Raw genomic sequence first — 17,945 nt, 5'->3', positions numbered from 1 at the left:
AATTTTACAAGCCACTAGCTGCGGGGCAAAAAGTAAGGCAAGCGGAGCCGCTGCAGCAGCCTTGCTGTACCGGGCAAAGGGCTCCGCAGTGGGGCCAGCCGCCGCCAGAGGAGAGCGTGGAGCTCTGGCCAGCCTCTGCAAAACAGGAGGACCACAGCTGGGCAGCCAAGGAGGACCAGGAGGACTTGGGTTTCCCTCGTGGAGGTGAAATCAGTGGGTTCAAACTCAGCCAGGCTTAAACCAGCATCCTTCTCCCCCTCCCCAGTCCTCAGGGCTCATTCAGTCCCCGTCTCAAGCTCTGGTTTGCACAGGGTCGGCAGGGACAGGCTGCAGGAAARGGGCTGTTCCTTCACTACCGAACGCCTCTTGGACACCTACCCCGCGCTGCAGGATGTGCTGTGAAGGGGCCTGGGCAAAGGCAATGCTGTCTGCCTGCAGAGACCCTCCCTGCCGCGCACCTGGCTGCCACGGGTGGMAATGCGGCCATGCAAACAGCTTCTCTGTCCCGGGGGGATGCGTCGCCTGGGAGCACCCCGAGTGAGACAGCCTTGTAGGCCAGATCTAGGTGTTTTCTGCTTTTAAAGGAATTAGTTTCAGTGGTTTAGCACCAATCCTGTAACACCCACGTCGGGGGAGCTGGTAGATGCTCCTTCTCTAAGCAGGACTATGATTCATCTGCACTACCAAAAATGGAGCACCTACAGAGCTCTGCAACAGGATGTGGTGTTTGCCACCACTAAGCAAGCTGTGATGGAGGCTCAGGACGGCAATGAGGTGAGTTCAAAACTGAAACCGGCCCTCTGTAGTTTTGCCTCAACTTCCTTTCTAACAAAGAGAAAGAAAATTCACCAGCGATTCATAGTCCTGCTGTCCCTCAGGCRCCGAGGCTGGCACCTGAACGCTTGCTGGGTACCCTGCAGATGGCCCAGCAGACTGGTGTCGTTACACGGGCAATTAAAACGAGTCACTGTCTGCCCAGAAAAGCACTGGCGTAAGTGGCTGTGGTGAAGGCACTAAGAAGGTGCGAGGAGTCTGGGCAGTCAGACAAGGATGCCCCAAACTGCCTCCTGCCACTCTGATTCATCAACGGCTGATGAACGCTGTTACATTTTAGTATCAGAGGATCAGGTAGGGCAGTGCTGAGAATTGGCACGTGAGCTCTGCCTGGGGCAGCCGCAATGCTGGCGCGGGACTGTGGCATGTGGCAGCGGGCTATAGGGCAGCTGAGAGCCACCAGCTCAGCCAGCACCATCTCGGCGTGCTGGTGCCGGGGAGGGTACTTTTCCTTTGGGAGCTTCTGGCTCAGCTCTGTCAGCCGGCAACTTGGCTAGCTGCATCGCAGATGCTTCTCTGGACAGAGCTAGCACAAGCTGTTCTCAGCTGGAGATGGTTCATCCACCGTCCACTAGGCTGAGCCCTCTTGCCCTGGGAGGTTTGTTCTCCTCCACACTCCCAGCGCACTGCAGGTACCCTTTCCTCCATACCAGCTAGCAAAGCACTAGCTCAAGGCAGGCTCCCTCTCACATTGCTACTTGCTTTTCCTCTTGTTCCACCAGGAAAATGGATAAAGGCTGAGTGCAGCAGCAGGAGCCTTGATTGATGCACCATCTGCTGTGATCCTGCCGGAGAGGACACCGGGGCAGTCCATGGGAAGGTGGYCGTGCTGCTGCAAACAGCGTGCTCCTTGCCCAGGCATCACTGATGTCAAGGGAAGCCTCTGATGGAAGGTGAGTGGCAGCAGGGCAGGCAGAAGGTAGCCAGATGGAGCAGTGCTGAAGCTGAAAAAGCAGAAATCTGCAGGGTTGTCAGGCCAGGCTGGGTTCTGCATTGCCGTGGGAACCACATGCTAAGCATGACCGCTTGAATGACATGGGGGATTTGCACTGAAGGGATGTCTTTGGTAGTGCAGATCTGTTTGCTTCCCCTTTGGGAGGAAAGCACTGACACAACAGAGTCCTAGAGATGTCTTTTGAAAGRCCACACAGGTATCTTAAACTCCTTACAGCCCTACATCCATGCCACAAGATACTGGTTGCCAAGCTGTGGTCCATGGGCCAGAGTGATGGGCAGTAGTTGAAGGAAATCTATCCTTTTGGTAAAGTTTTCCATTAACAGCAGAATGAGATGGTGAGGTGTGAAGATTGATAGTGGTTCCTGGTCCAAGGGCTTGGGGACTGCTGTGCAGACRCAGCAGGAACAGCCCTCTCTGGAGACAAATACTCCTGCTTAGACTTTTATTTCTGCATGTACTCTGTTTCCAGGAAGAATTGTCATTTCATGATCATGTTCTTAAGTTTCTTTGGCTCTGATTTCTATAGCTGCTGCCTTGACCAAGCAGCTCCTAATAAAATAGCCTGCCACAGCTTTAGGATGGCATCGTCCCAAGGAGGGCTTTGTTACATGGCAGATCCCTCTAAAGGGCTTTAGTTCACCCCCTGTCAAAGTAGGGCCACCTTCACAGTTGGATCAGGTGTTCTATTGCTCTGGTTCCCCATTATCCCCTTGCAATGCACTCAAGGCTCATACAAGTCCCAACCCCCTTGCTCTCCTCTCCCATAGAGGCTTGGATCAATCGCTACCAGAAGCAGCTGATGAGGTCCATCTCACCCCAGTTCCTGGAGGAGATCATCTGCTACCTGCGAAAGCTGGACCTCCTCACRGCAGAGGAGGCTGGCCGTGTACAGGAGGCAAGCTCTGTGCCRGAGCAGGTGAGGGCCGTGGTGGATGTCCTGGCTGGCAAGGGTAGCTACGCCTCACAGTCCCTGCAGACCTTCATCGAGACCACCAATTCCCAGCTCTACCTCCACATCACCATCTATGGTAGGCAGGCCATACCCGGGCCCGATGCAGGGTGTCCATGGGCGTGTTCCCTGGTTATGAGTGATCACCAGAGCACTCTTGAGATGTGCACACAGCCAGGTTGTGTTCAGCAGCTTGGTCAGGGTCAGGAGCCCTGCACGRCTGTTGGGGTTGTTCTAGAGCCTCCTCCAGCCTTGGCTGGGGGAGCACATGGCTGGGGAGGGGTGACAAGAGCTGCGTGCCAGGTCTGAGAGGCCTTCCTCCAGGCTTTCAGGGCACCTCTATGGCCAGAGCCCTGGCATTCATCARTGGCTACCCTAGGGACAATGGCTCATGCCCCTCACAGGCAGAGCAGACTGGTGGTCAAGGGCTAAGCCAGCATCTAGACTTGTGTGAGTCACAGGAGAAAAAGAGGCATCTCCAGGGGAATGTAGTACAGACACCTTACCTATCCTTGGAAGATGGCATGTCCCAGGGAATTTGCTTGGAGAATCTGACAGAATTGGGATGAATCCTCTACTACMACCTCAGCGCAGCAATGCCAATATCAGAGATGTAGCAGGACCTCAGGTGGGCCATGTACTCTCTGAGACTATTCTGCAACCTGGAAAGGAGGAGAAATCGAGGAGACCATCTCAGACATGCTAAACTGCAGCCTCCAAACTCAGGCCCCAGCTTGGAGACATCTTCTCTGGGCTCACTAACCAAAGACACCACCCCCAGCATCAGCTTCTGTCTCATCTCTGGTCTGTTTCATACTGCATTTCAATATAAGTATCTTTTTGGGGTTCTGCTTAATAAATTGCCACCTAGGTAGATAAATGCAACTTCCCTGCTGCTTTGAGTGGGAAAGATGGAATATTGCAATCAGGAAGGAGCTGCCTGGCTGGTAGTTGGGGAGTACAGGATAAACATCTTGCTGGCTGGGGCGTCACGCGTTCAGTTCTCACCGTGCTCCATGTCTGTCAGCCACCAGYGAGCTGATCCTTTACGAGACATCTTGCACTCTATTTAAAGCTGTAAATGACTGTTGTTAAGCTATTGCTGATTGCTGTCTGCATACTCAACACTGCACAAACACCAAGCAACATGCAGCCCCCATCCTGAGGGACTGACACATCACCAGAGCACAGAAAGCCCAGTGCAATCACAGCTCCTTTGAGAGCTGCAATCAGATATGTCAAAGTGGGTCTGGGAATGCTTTAGAGGAGTCTTTAATTCCCTCAAGGTGCAGATCTCACCAACGACCCTGTGCCTGCTGGGCTGGACACAGTTCCTGCACAGCTGGAGAGTGCAGCAGCTGGGTGGGGAACAGCAGGGTGACAGGARGAGGGGCGCAGGGCCTCCCTGACCCTGTCCACCACTGGCTGCTCTCCTTGTGTCCTCTTGCAAGGGAATGTTTTCCTGTTTTCCCTTCTGGTTGAAGGGAAGCCACATATCTGATCTGTGCCTTTCACAGTGCCATCCCCTGCCTGTTCATCCTTTGACCTTCAATGCAGGATTTAAATATATGATTTAAATGTACCATTGGGGAGCAGCAAGGGCCAGCTGCTCGCTGAGGGACAGGGAGCCAAGCTTGATGACACGGCTGGCAGGGCAGCAGGGGCCTCACTAGCCAGAGCCCAGTCCCAAAGTACCTGAGCAAGGTGAGCAGGACAGCCCCAGAGCTGGTAACCAGGTTCAACTAGGAGTCAACATCATCAGGTAAATCCGCAGGGATTTACAGGCAGGCACAAGGTCAGGCTGGGAGGTCAATCTGCAGGTCTGGATCAAGTCTGGTGARGGGGATCAGGGTCTGAGCCAGCCCAGTGATTGCCAGGAAAAGTGCATAGCGATGAGGCAGGTCTGAGGTCGTGCTGGGAAGACAGTCCACAGATGAGGGGCCAAATCAACAAGGTCCATAGCCAGGCACAGGCACAGCTGTGATGGAGCTGGAGACAGGTACACCTACAACATAGCCCAGGCAGAGACTAAAGGCCCAGTCCTGAGCTTAAATGGAGACCCTGAGCAGGGGCTGTTGGGGGAAGCCCCAGAGGAGGCTGGTCAGGGCCATTTAGGCTTAAAATGGCACTCAGGGCTCTAACATATACTTTCACACCTGGATGTTAGGGCTTCATGTGGTTTCCTCTCTTCAAAAGAATGGGAGAAAAGTAAAGCACTGTCTCTCATTTACATTCATGGCTATCATCCCTCTCCTGTCCCCCCCCCCCATTTTGTTTCTCTCTGCACAGAACCGATGGTGCAGAAGCATTTGGAGAGCCTCCAAAATTACTATGGGAATGGCTTGGAGATGGCCCCCCTGCAGCGACTCACAAACCTCCTGCTGGTGGAGGGCTTAACAGATATCCAGCAGAAGGAGCATGACATCCTGCAGATCGAAGTCACCAAAGGCCTAAGAAATGTATCCAAAAGCATCCCTTTAGAGAAGCTCTTCTTGCCTCTCTCCAAGGTCAGCATCCCCCCTCGGATCTCCATGACTGTAGGAGTGGCTGGGATTGGCAAAAGCACACTGGTGAAACTGTTTGTCTACACCTGGGCAAAGGGAGAGATCAACAGCGACATCATTTTTGTGCTGCCCCTCACCTTCCGGGAACTCAACACCTACGAGAAACTTTCTGCTGAGAGGCTCATCCGGTCAGCGTTCCCTCACATCACTGAACCAAACTGCATCTCTGCGGGAACCGCCAGGACACTGCTCATCCTGGATGGCTTGGATGAGTTTAAGACTCCCCTGGATTTTTCCAACACAGTAGTTTGCACTGATCCCAAGAAGGAGATTCAAGTGGACAATTTGATCACCAATATTATACGGGGCAACCTGCTACAGGAGGCTTCTGTCTGGGTCACTTCAAGGCCAACAGCAGCCAGCCAAATCCCTGGTGGGCTTGTTGACCGTATGACAGAAATAAGAGGTTTCAGAGCTGCAGAGATGAAAGACTTTTTGGACCAGATGTTCCTTGACAATAAAGACTTATCCAGTCAAGTCCTGCATCACATCAAGACTAAYAGATCTTTACACATCATGTGTACAGTTCCTGGCTTTTGCTGGATTTCTGGCTCTTCAATAGGTTACTATCTAAAAAATTGCACTGATCCATCCCAAGAAATGACAGTTGTCCCTAAGACCTTATCAGAAATMTATTCCTACTATTTTAAAATGGCTTTGAGCAGTGACTGGCCAGAAAAGCAGCGAGAGACTCTCAGGATAGAGCAAGCTGTGAACAACAGCAAGAAAATCATGGGTAACCTGGGCAGACTGGCTTTCTATGGCCTGCTCAAAAGGAAGTATGTGTTTTATGAACAGGACATAAAGGCATATGGCATAGACCTTTCCTTGCTGCAGAGCAGCTTGTGCAGTAGACTGTTGCTCAAAGAAGAGACACAGTCTTTCACAGCCTATTATTTCTCCCACTTGACCATTCAGGAGTTTTTAGCRGCCATTTACTATTACACTGCTGCCAAGCGGGCAATATTTGACCTCTTCACGGAGAGTGGCATGTCCTGGCCCAAGCTGGGTTTCCTCAGTCACTTCAAGAGCGCTGTTCAGAGGTCCCTGCAGGCAGAGGATGGGCAGCTTGATATCTTTGTGCGTTTTCTCTCTGGGCTTCTCTCCCCACAGGTGAACAAGCTGCTCTCTGGATGGCTCCTGGTGAAGGACGAGCACAACAACTTCAGGAGCCAAGCAATCACCTTTCTCCAGGGCTGCCTGAACACAGACTATGTTATCTCCTCAAGGACAGTAAACATCATGCAGTGCCTGTATGAAATTCAACACATGGAGATCGCTAAGACTGTGGAAGAAGCCATGAAGAATGAGAGTTTGTCTGGGATGCTAACACCAGTGAACTGCTCTGCCCTGGCCTATCTCCTGCAGGTCTCTGATGTCTGCATGGAGGAGACAAACCTCTCCAACTGCCTCACTTACAACATCTGCAAGAGCCTGCTCTCCCAGCTCCTCTTCTGCCACAATCTCAGGTAAGTCGCCATGGGATTGCAGAAGGAGAAGCAAGCAGGGACACTGGACTGCTCCCATTTTTCTGTGCTCTGTCACTCAAAATCCCAGGTGTCTATGGAACATGTAGGTCCACCAGTGCTGTGGATCAGCAGGCAGATCTGCCCCAAGGGCTGAATTTCTGCCCTGAGGACTTCTTGCTTCTGTTCTGTGTTGCTCTCCAGGCTGGACAACAACCAGTTTAAGGACAATGTGATGGAGCTGCTGGGCAGCATGCTGAGTGTGAAAGACTGTCAGATCCAGAAGCTCAGGTATGATCCAGCCCAGATGGAGCCATTCCTGTGGGGAGCAGCTAAGGGGAATGCACAGAATGAAGGCAGGGAGTGACCTAAGAAACCAGGGTGAGGGGCCCCCCGAAGTGGCTTTCTCACTGATCCGCAGGGTGCCAGGCCACATGGACAGCTCCATGTGGAGSGCTCTCGTGCCCAGGCTCTGTGCTGGAGCTGCTTTTACCCCATCTTTGGGAAAGCGCTTGCTCGTGGTAGCTGAGCAGGCTGTCTTGCCTAGTTTCTCAGACATCTGCTTCCAGCAGCCCTCTTATTTACCTCCTGCGCAGACTATCATTCATCCAAGGCCCTGACTGGTGCCACACACCTTGGTTATTTTTAGCCAGATTCCTGCCCCTTTGCCWTTCCTGAACCTATGATTTGGACAGCAAGACACATATTGCTTGTCCTGAGAATTTGCTTCCCAGGGTCCTGGCTGTKTGCTAGACACGTGAGGCTAAGTAAGGATTAGAGTGACTGATGTGTGGCAGGGATGGGCACATGGGGAGACATCCAGCCCCAAGCAGCCAGATCCCCTCTTTCCCTGTGTCCCTTCCCTTCCTACCTCTGGCTGYGCATGCCAGCACAGATCTGTGCTCTGTGGTCTGCCAGGAGAGCAGGCAGGAACAAGAGAGCCTCAGTGCAGAGGCTGGGGGAGTCACAGCACTGRGTGAATTCAAAGCCTAGAAACTCCTCTTCCACTCTGTCCTTGCAATCCCCTGCCTGGTGTTCACCCCAAGAAGGCAGGCCTCTAAGCATCACCAAYTTTGCAAAACATGGGGGAGTCACAGTGTCACCAAACAAACACTCCCCACCGCTCTTCTCTGGGTGCCCTCTGGTGTGCCTCTTCCAGCTACGTCCTTGGCCTCAGCACAGCCAGCAGGGCTTGCAGACACAGCAGGGCCTGTGAGAGCCTTTTTCTCTCCCAAAAGACATCTGATTTCTTTTTTCTGGGCAGCTTGGCAGAAAACCAGATCAGCAATAAGGGAGCCAAAGCACTGGCTAGGTCGCTGATGGTCAACAGGAGCCTGATAGCACTGGAGTAAGTTACCCTGTTTCTAGCTTACGCTGTGCAATCCTCGCCAGGGTCGGGGGCACTTCAGCTATTCCCATGGCCAAAGCAGAGCCAGATCTCATCTGACCTGGCCTCTCCTCTGAGCTGAGGGTGGCCTTCAGCCCCCCAAGCTGCACTGCTAAACAGGMAAATATAACTCTTGTGAGCTGCTGGCACATTGCCCCACCAGAGCAGTACCCGCTCGGCCTCAGTGTCTACTGCCTGTAGTTGGCTGTGTGGAGTGAGGGTCATCTGATTCCCCCAAACACCAACTCAGCAAAATGGCCAAACCCAGTGGGGAAGGACTTGGTGACAGCAATGCTCTGGGCACCTCTGAGAGGAGCATGCCATGCTGTCAGGTGCCCCTGAGAGCAGGCAGTGCAGCTCTGGCGTCCGCCTGGCAAACGCGGGGTACTGAAAACCCTGCTTACGGGGCTGAGGAGAACGTGGGTGCCAGGCAGCCTGCTGGGAAATCTGGGTGAGTGTGCTTGCAGATGGGCTTAGGGGTCTGGGAGCACCACCCGACCTCCACCGCCATAGCTCCTACCACAGGGGGAAGGTGCCAGTGAGCTCGCTGCAGCGGATTCTGCCCACCGCAGTTCTACCATGTGGGTTTGTTAAGAAATACCAAACCAACAGCAATTATTGTCACTAGTGGTGCTGAATGTGGCACCAAATGCCCCTTTCCTGGGCTAAGCAAATAGGAGTGAGGTAGACCTACCCCACCTCTCCTGTTTCCTGGCTGCATCTCTCTGTGGCATCTCATCCCACCCATATATGGACCACCTGGGGGACACAGGGACATCCACAGAGGYACTATGGCTGAAGAGCGTGGTGGGCCCAAGATCGGCTCCTGTGGAGGCATTTGGCCTGAACCAGCCACATCTCACTTGTAGACTCACGGTCGGAGAGCCAGCCCCTGCCCAGGYGGGTGGCTGCTGCTCTTGGTTTGCTAACCTTGGCCTTTCTGCCTGTCTCTCCCCCRCCTCGGCCCAGCCTGCGAAGCAACTCCATCGGCTCCAAAGGAGCAAAAGCACTGGCTGAAGCACTGAAAAAAAACCAAGTCCTGCTCTTCCTAAAGTAAGTCTCCCACTTTCAACTTCCACAGCACTTCTGGGAACAGATTCYCAGGGCAAGCCTCCCTGCAGCCATCCCTTATCCTGTCCAGCTTTTCCTCCCCTCATAGGCCGGGGTCTGAGGCCCAGGGAAGTAAGCATGAGTGCAGCAGGCACAGAAACRGTGCTCCTGCTTCTGGGTTTCAAACATCTCTGCTTTGGGCAATTCTGGGCTGCACAGCAGAGACCTAGCTCCCTGGGGCAGCTCCGGCCTCCAGCTTCAGCGGGCACAGAGCCGTGGCAGTCCCTGTGCTGGGCTCTCAGGGTGYTGGCGGTCTGGTGGGTGGTGAAGCAAGGGAGGCTGAGAGGTCTGACTTTCCATGAGCTGGAATCATCACCTCCATTGCTTCTGGCCAAGTATTTTATTTGGCCCCCAAATGACACCGAAGAGTCTAAGGGTTTTGTTGTAATTGCTGATTCAGGTTTTCTCCATTAAGACAGCTCATTTAAGTCAACATGGAATTTGAAATGTTTGACTGACACAAGTCTACCTTCTTAAATGAAAAAAACACTTCTGGCCAAGCAAGCTCCGAGGAGGAAAATAGTGTGGGACAGGAGGGAGGAAGAGCCCTGAGCAGAGATGTTTAGGACCTAGCCACCCTTGTTATGCCAGGGACTGCAGCAAAGGAGCTAAGAGATGGATGGGGCACGCAAGTGCMGAGGCAGGGGGCTCCTGCTCCGCATGTCTGTCTAGATGCGAGGGGCTATGGGGCGAGCAGTAGTTGCTGCCTTTCCACCCAGCTGCAGCAGAAGCTAGGCATCGCTCTGCTCCTCTCTTTCCTTGCAGCCTGCAGAACAACGTGATAAAGGAGGAAGGCGCCATGTTCCTGGCCGAGGCCCTTTTAACCAACCACAGGCTAACAACCTTGCAGTAAGTGATTGGGACCTGGTGTTCCTCTTGCTCCCTGCTCCTGCCAACCACCTGGCAGACCATGAGCTGGCTCAGCGGTGGCCCAGCTTGGCTGCATCCTTGTGGCCAGCTGGCTGCGCAGCGAGCAGCAGAGCCTGACCTTTCCCATAGTTCTCCTTTCTTCAGTTCTCCTGAACTTGGAGAGCCAGCAAACCCACCTTACCTTCTCCATGACACCTTTCATGGCAAAGACCTCCCAGAACTTTAGAGACAGTCAAAAATGTACAGAGTGATCCCTTGGGTACCTATTTCCCAGCCTGAAACATCCTCAGGGTGTACACAGGGTGAAAGGGCACTGCCAAAGCTAAGGAGCAGTCTAAAGAAGACGAAGAGGTGCAAGTGCCAGCCCAATGGAGATGTACCTTGAGTTGGCTGATGTTCATGGGTGACTTCCTCTCCTCTGCAGCCTACAGAAAAACTCCATCGGAGCCCACGGTGCAAGGAAGATTGCAGAGGCACTGAAGCAGAACTGCAGCCTCAAGGAACTGATGTAAGAGTCAGCAGAGGCAGTATGAATAGCTGTAATAGGCCGAGGGATGGTGATGCCAGCACTTAGCTCCCCTAGTACCTGTGGTCATGAGCTACAGGCAGGGATCTAACCATCTGCAATGCCACTAGGCCTCAGGGCTAGAGGAGAGTCCCTGGCTGGCTTTTCTTACTGATACAGCCACAGTGTGTGATGCTGGGGGCAGAGGGACCACTGGAAAGGCTGACTGTGCAAGATGGGGAGTCACAGACTTACTGCAAACACACCTGCGAAGGTATCTGGGAAGCTTCCCACAGCAGAGCAGGGCTGAGCCCAGGGCACAGCCAGGATCCCCCTCTTCACCTGCCAAGGATGAACTTGGTCCTCTGYGGGAAACAGGAGCCACTGGTTGTGCTGGCTGTTTCCCAGGTGCTGTGACTGCAGCATTAGCCCCTYTGCAAGGGCAATGTTCAAAGGCGATGGTGTCCATTCCCAGCTTGTATCAGCTCTTGTTGCCGTCCATCAGCCTGTCCTGCTGCAAACGTGGGGATGCTCTTGATGTAGCTAAGAGGAAGGGTCTCTGTGGACACCCTGGGGGATGCTACCCCTAATGAAGGCMATGTCCGCCCAAGCAGCACAGGGCAGGGTGCCGGGCCAGTCATACTGCCTTTCTCTGCAGTCAGGCCGTGCCTCAGGACTGTGGGAAGGATGCTGAAGATGACTTTTTTGCTAGCAGATGCTTGCTTGGCCTCAGAAAGGGAAGGCCAGCAAAGCTGGTCAAGTGCTGCTAGAGCATGGGGAGATCGGGAGCCCCACTTTGCTGGCGGTGGTTGCAACGCAGCTGCGGCTGCTGGTAACGCACCTTCCCRTTGTGTCGTAGACTCTCCAGCAACTCTATAGGAGATAACGGCTCGGTCGCCTTGGCTGAAGCTCTGAAGGTGAATCACAGTCTGCAAAGCCTCGAGTAAGTCCTTGGCACTCACTAAGACAGCTGCTGGAGATCTTACTGCCCCGCTGGTGGATTCTGGCCCTGGCTCACTCRCATGCAGCTGGATGCAGCTCAAACCCTCCTAGAGCTGCCACGTTTCCCGTTGTTGTCCGCCCTCCTCAGTCGTGTCTCTGGGGAGTCAGGCCAGGGGAAGATGYGTGAAGGGGAAGGCCGGGGGAGCCTTGGGGACGTTCCTCCTGGGGTCTTCATGAAGCTGCCTGCCTGGCACACGGCAGTGAGTTCCTGCATGTCTYGTGGTAGGGTTTCTAGCATTGTGAATATCTTGAGAGTGGGAATGTTAATTAAAACCACTTTGCTCTCAGCTGAGGAGGTTTGGTAACTTGCAGATTCATGTCCTGCTTCCCCTCTGCTCATCCATAYAGATCCCAGTCCAGTCTCCTCACTCCAGCAACACCTCCCATCCCTTYCTGGATCCCTCCCACGCCCTCAGTTGCCCCTTCTAACATCCCCAGATCCTCTCYGTGTCTCCCTGTCTCAGTTTGCTGGCCAGGCACGAGGCCACGCGTGTTCTGTGGAGGCTGGAGTGCCGTGCAGAGAGCTGGAACAGCTGAAAGTAATGTAGGGAACAGCCAAGCTGGCCCTTCCTTCACCACTGAGGGCATTAAAGGAATTAATCTTCAACCCAGGTGGTGATTTTTTTTCCTGCTTTTGAAGGATACTATTAGTTCGAGGCCTTTTCCCTCAAATGCAATTAGAATCGACTAACAAGGTCAGAAAACAGTGAGGTGGAGCTGGCAGAGAGTCAGGGAAATGGTGCAGGCTTCACCTTCAGAAACGCCAGGCAGTGAGGACTGCTCTTCCCACGCAGCCACAGCAGAGGGCAGGTGGCCACAGGAAGACAAGCTGCTCTGCCCTGGGCTCTTTGCAGGGCTGCACTGTCATCCAGCCCTGGCGCGGGCTCTCCGCAGCCTGACAAGGACCCGGAGACCACTGAGCGGGCAGCTGCAGTGCGGGCTGCCTGGGGACAAGGCTCTCTCGAAAAGCCGGCAAGCCCGATCGCTTCTGCTCARCGGGGCCTCGCGGGGGCTAGCAGAAAGGCTGTCCTGCTGTGACGAGATGCTGCTCCTGGCCTGCCTGCTCCTGCCAGGCTCCAGCCTTGCCCCACAGCCCTTGCTGGGTTCCTCCTGCTCTTTCTACTTTGTTTGTTCCTTCTACCTTGCAAGATCACAGGGTCCTCCCCTGCCTCCCTGCGCCTGGGCTCCCAGCGAAATAGGCACTTTTCATCCCAAACACAACCTAGTGATGCCCAGAGTGGCCCATCCTAATGCTCTCCTGTGTCACGTGTGCTAGTCTCCAGAGCAATTCGATCAGCAACGCTGGGGTCACCGCACTGACAGCGGCTCTCTGCTCCAACAAGGGACTCATCACCCTCAAGTAAGTGACAGCATTTCTGGCCACCCTGTGCGAAAGCGCTGCCACCATGGCTAACGTGGCTTGCACAGTAGCGGTCCCTGCCATTACACRGGCCACAGCAGCCCGCTTGGCACTCTGGGCTTGTGTCTGTTTGCTTCCAAAAGGGCTCTCAAATCCTGAAAGCAGCCTCCGTCCCTCATACAGCTGACAGTCTCTTCTCGCTGCTAATTTTCTCCCCTTGAGACAAGTATCAGTTCAGCTGTATCTAGCAATGAAACAACTATAGCAGGGAAGGTAGACTGGGAAAAAAAAAACCCGAAGGTTTTCAGATGTGTAGGATGTACAGTTGAAACCTATCTGCTCTGAGGAGCAGATAGTAGCTGGACACAGTGCCTGTTTGTGTCCAGTCTAACCTCACTGGCTCACAGGCCAGCCCACCTCGACAGCTGCTTGGACAAGTGAGCTCGCTAGTTTTAGGCCATTTCTTATGAGAGAAATCACCACAGAGGTATTTAACTCTCTACTTTCAACAGGGCAGTCAAAACTCTTGAACAAAGTTATTACATGTAGCCTCACATCCCAAGATCATGCTTGTCCTCTTCTAGAAAAAGATGGAAAAAGCAGCAGTTTCTGTTTGCTGGCAGCACATGTTTCCCTGGAGATGGATATGCGGGGAATGGAGATGCAGAAGCTGATGGAGATGCAAGTTGGAAAGATTGTCACTGAAATAAATGGTTACAGCCCCGGAGAGGAGGGCAAGGGGCCTTGGCCCTTCTCTCCAACCCTGAGGCCAATTTCTCTCCTGTTTTTTCTAGCCTGCGGGAGAACTCCATCAGCAAAGAGGGGGGGCCTGCCATCGCCCGAGCTCTGCGGACCAACAGCACCCTCAGGAAGCTGGAGTAAGTCTGTGCCCAGGAGGGCACTCACACTGCTGCACCATGTCACTGAAGCTGTATTTAACTTGCAACCTCTGTCCTTTGCCTCTAGCTTAGCAGCAAACCTGTTGCATGATGAAGGTGGCAAGGCCATTGCTTTAGCGATGAAAGAGAACCGGGCGCTCACGTCCCTCCAGTGAGTTTCCCCTTGGACCTGGTTTGTTTCTGATGCTTGATTTTWAAGCCTGCAAACAGCTTCCCTAAATTGTCCTCCCATGGGATCTGCATGGTGCCATCCAGGCTGGGCCCATGGGGCTTGGCWATCGCTCGCCTAGCAGGGCCTTGCCAAAGGTACTGGGCAAATGGGGGCATCTGGAGCCTCTACCACTTTGGAGGTGACAGGTAGACGGGAGCTGAGCTCGCTGGCTCCTGGTGCTGAGCCTGGAGGGATCAAGGAGTGCTCACATCATGCAGCCCAGAGCTTCATGTCTCATTCTCTTTTTGCAGCTTGCAGTGGAATTTCATTCAGGCAAAAGCTGCCACGGCCCTGGCACAAGCACTACAGTCCAACAGCAGCCTGGCCAGCCTCGAGTAAGTAGGCAGAGGATGCAACTTAAACCCTTCTAGGGCTGTCAGGTCTCCCATAGCTGCCTGCTCTCCTCAGTCACATCTCTGGCACTGGGCCAGCGGAGGATGTGTGAAAAGCTGACATAGAGCTTGCATGTCCTAGCTTGCAGGAGAATGCCATCGGCGACGAAGGAATGGCTGCTCTGTCTGCCGCACTCAAGGTCAATACAACCCTGGCAGATCTCCAGTGAGTGTTTGGGCTGTGGTGGGGGTCCTGGCATTGTGTGCTGGCCTACTCAGGACAAGCACTGAAGGGTCTCTGTTCTCTTGCAGCCTTCAGGTGGCTTCAGTTGGCACAGTTGGGGCCCAAGCCTTGGCAGAAGCCTTGATGGTAAACAACAGCCTGCAGATCCTGGAGTAAGTGCTTGGTGGGGCCCCCGAGTCCCTGTTACTGTGACAATGCTCCCTATGGGCCTCCAAGATCCCACCCATCAGCTCAGCACTGCTGCTACCCACCACAGTGTCCTACCTGGACTGTGGGCAGTGTGACTGCAGCTTGCCTGGCTATCTGCTTGCTGGCACAGGGCTGCCTCTCCCACCTTCTCCTCTTGTCCGCTGACAGCGCAGGGCCCAGCTGAGCTGTGGATCATCCTGGGTTGCCTGTCTCACGTGTCTTTCCTCATAGCTTGCCTTCCTTTGCAGCTTGAGGGGAAACTCCATCGGTGTGGTGGGGGCCAAAGCGATGGCCAATGCACTGAAGGTCAACCGCAGCCTCCGCAGGCTCAAGTAAGTATCCTGTTCCCCAGAGCAAGACTGAGAAATAAGGAGTATTTCCAGACTTCCTGGAAGGGGGACAGCAAGACCATGGGTTTCATTGTGGCAAATCACTGGACTGACAGCATGTCCCTTGCACCCATGTATGCACGTATTTATGCACATACACATGTGTATGTACACACGTGTTCACTTGCACACCTGGACACGTACAGTTGCACACACGTAAAACCAAGCCAGCACCCCCATGACTGCTGAGGGAGTTCCTTCCCTGTGGCCATGTCTCTGCAGTCAGTACTTTCTGACCTTGTTGCCTCCCTGCAGCCTGCAGGAGAACTCCCTGGGCATGGATGGAGCCATCTGCATTGCCACCGCTCTGAAGGGAAACCATGGCCTCACGTATGTGAAGTAAGTAACCACTGAGTGCTAAAATCGATGGTAAGGCAGGGGGGAAGAAGGTCTCAAGGATGGTCAGGGGAACACGCGTGACCTTCCCCACTGTTGGTAATGCCGCACTCCCAGCTCTTACAGGGACCTCCCCAGAAGGGTGATCTCCTTTTACTTGACAGTCAGCATCCACACACAACTCTAGGCCCCATCACTTCTCCCTGGAGGGCCAGTGACATYTCTGGGGCAAAGAACCATCTCAAAAGGCAAGCATCCTCCAAAATACTATAGGGTTAGCCCTTCCAGCTCCCAGAGACTTGCTGTCATCTCTTACCTGCTGCCTCCAGGGTCTCAAATCCAGAGTCCTCCATGACCAAGGTCCCAGCAAGAGCTCCAGGCTGGCATGGGAAGGGTGCAGACAATGTTCCCCCAAAGCTGGGGAGCTTCTCCTGTACCCCCTCAGGATCCTGCTCTCCCCTRTGACCAAGCCTAAACTCCTCCTCTCTTCTGCTCCCTCTTCCTCTCCTCTCCCAGCCTGCAGGGGAACCGCATTGGCCAGTCGGGAGCTAAGATGATCTCCGATGCTATCCGAACAAACTCACCTGACTGTGTTGTAGAAGTGTGAGATTGGCTGGACGCAGCAAGGATGTGGCCTAGTGGGGCAGGAAGGTGTCCCTTCAGCCAGCAGGCCCACGTAACGAGCTACTTGGCCCTCCACTCCTGTCTGACAGAGGAGAGCTGTGAAAAGGAGAGCCTCTGAGCTCTCTGGCATGGCCCAGGAGGAGGGGCTCACAGCAGCAGGTGCTGGGGTCTGGGGCATCTGGATCAGCAGCACAGAAGGATCAAGACTTGCTCCTGTTAGAAACTGGGGATTTTGCAACCTTACTCCTGTTCATCTAGGTTGTAGGGGAGATTTAAGGCTATAGGAAGGGCAAGGTGATGGGAGGAGAGGTAGAGAGCCCATAAGCTGGGTTCCTCTCACATATGTGGACAGAAACCGACCCGACCATCTGCAGTAGCAACMCCCTCTTGGGATGTCTCCAATGCCAAGGTATGCAGCACTGTGCTCAGAGCCTGCCCCAGGTTTGGTGCATCATGACTGCTCAGGAGCAATGCTCTCTTGCCAGACTAAGTTTGCAGRAAAATGTCGCAGTGCCCAGAACTCTGCCCACAGAGCCAGCTCTCCTCCATTTAGTTCATGATGGCTAGGGATCCCAGAAGAACTGGACGAAGCACTTCTCACCTGACTAAATAGTCCTAAGTCCTGCAGGCTTCCAGGGTACTTTGGTCACTGATGTCCCAGAGAAATACCAGAGGTTTGTTGTTTCCTTGCTCAGATCAGACAGTGTGGTGCTTTGGACCTGGACACTTCAGAGCGAGAGCTGCTTCCTGCACAACTGTAGGGTCTGAGTCAGCAAGTACAACCTGTGGTGTTTGTCTTGCCCTCACTAGCAGATTGGTTTTGGCTGAGCGTGACAGAAGTGTTCAGTAGTGCTGCTCTTTGTCAAAGCCTCTTGGAAGAGATATGAATCCCAGAGAGTGGAGTGATCTAGAAAGAGCATGGGAAATAAGGAGGAGGAGCAGGAGGGTGCTTGCGGGAGGAAGAACACTGCACAACGATGGGCCATCTGTAGCAGATGTGGCTAGATGCTACACCTGGGAGCACATTATCAAAAAGTTCTGCTGCTCAAATTTAGGCTGGACTTCTTGGGTCTTCTGCTGTTGCCATCAGTGACACTGACCTTCAGACATGCCTTCCCAATGCCCCAGCTGCAGAGCAGGTCCTCCCCCAGCAGATCACCTTTTGGGCAGGTGGCTGCTGAAAGGAGAGGTGCTAGGTGATGTCTTTGTGTGCACGCTGAGATTCAGTAATTCCCCAGAAGGTGCTGGGTTTACAGATGGACCAGTTACCAAACTGTGCAACCTCCAGAACCCTCCTGCAGTTACTGCCCCCTATCCTCTACTCTGCTCCAGCCGGAGTCCAACATGCTGCTACTGCATTCAGTCCATTAAGTGACTGCTTCAAGGACCTCTGTGGCCTGATCCTGGAGAAATGCTGGGGTGACCTATGTCATTATGTTCATACTTGGAAATAAAGTGGTTTCCTAGTGGAAAAGTTGCCTTGTGCTGCCTTCCTCTCATTTGTGGAACATCATATGCGACATTGAGGGGGAACTGTCAGGCCCAAGCTCCGCTGCCCGGAGAGGAGATCCCATGCCATCTGTACTAGTGTGGCAAAAAGGTTCGTGGCTCATCCTGCCTCTTGCCGGGGTCAAGCAGTATAGGTGGTATAGCAACCAGCCTCCAAGCAAGCCACGGAGGACCCAGCTTGTAAAGGAAGGGTTCAGAGGCCTGGTC

General features: G+C 53.8%; 1 protein-coding gene across 1 annotated transcript; it reads left to right on the top strand.

The window, feature by feature from the left end:
• The first annotated feature begins 1,701 nt into the window (after window positions 1-1,701).
• NLRC3 (NLR family CARD domain containing 3) lies at window positions 1,702-17,706 on the top strand. Its single transcript, XM_085313737.1, has 18 exons — window positions 1,702-1,727; window positions 2,560-2,708; window positions 5,031-6,774; window positions 6,976-7,062; window positions 8,036-8,119; window positions 9,128-9,211; window positions 10,034-10,117; window positions 10,563-10,646; window positions 11,503-11,586; window positions 12,922-13,005; window positions 13,800-13,883; window positions 13,972-14,055; window positions 14,367-14,450; window positions 14,590-14,673; window positions 14,760-14,843; window positions 15,129-15,212; window positions 15,525-15,608; window positions 16,122-17,706. Exons 1-18 carry the CDS (start codon window positions 1,702-1,704, stop codon window positions 16,210-16,212), a joined length of 3,189 nt encoding a protein of 1,062 aa, XP_085169863.1. The 3' UTR covers window positions 16,213-17,706.
• Window positions 17,707-17,945: the final 239 nt, after the last annotated feature.

Source organism: Rhea americana, unplaced genomic scaffold, assembly GCF_003343005.1.
Source record: "Rhea americana isolate MKP2758 unplaced genomic scaffold, rheAme1 scaffold_394, whole genome shotgun sequence".
Classification (NCBI taxonomy): domain Eukaryota; kingdom Metazoa; phylum Chordata; class Aves; order Rheiformes; family Rheidae; genus Rhea; species Rhea americana.
The sequence above is the reverse complement of the archived record's forward strand: the minus strand, read 5'-3'. Positions and strand labels throughout refer to the sequence as shown.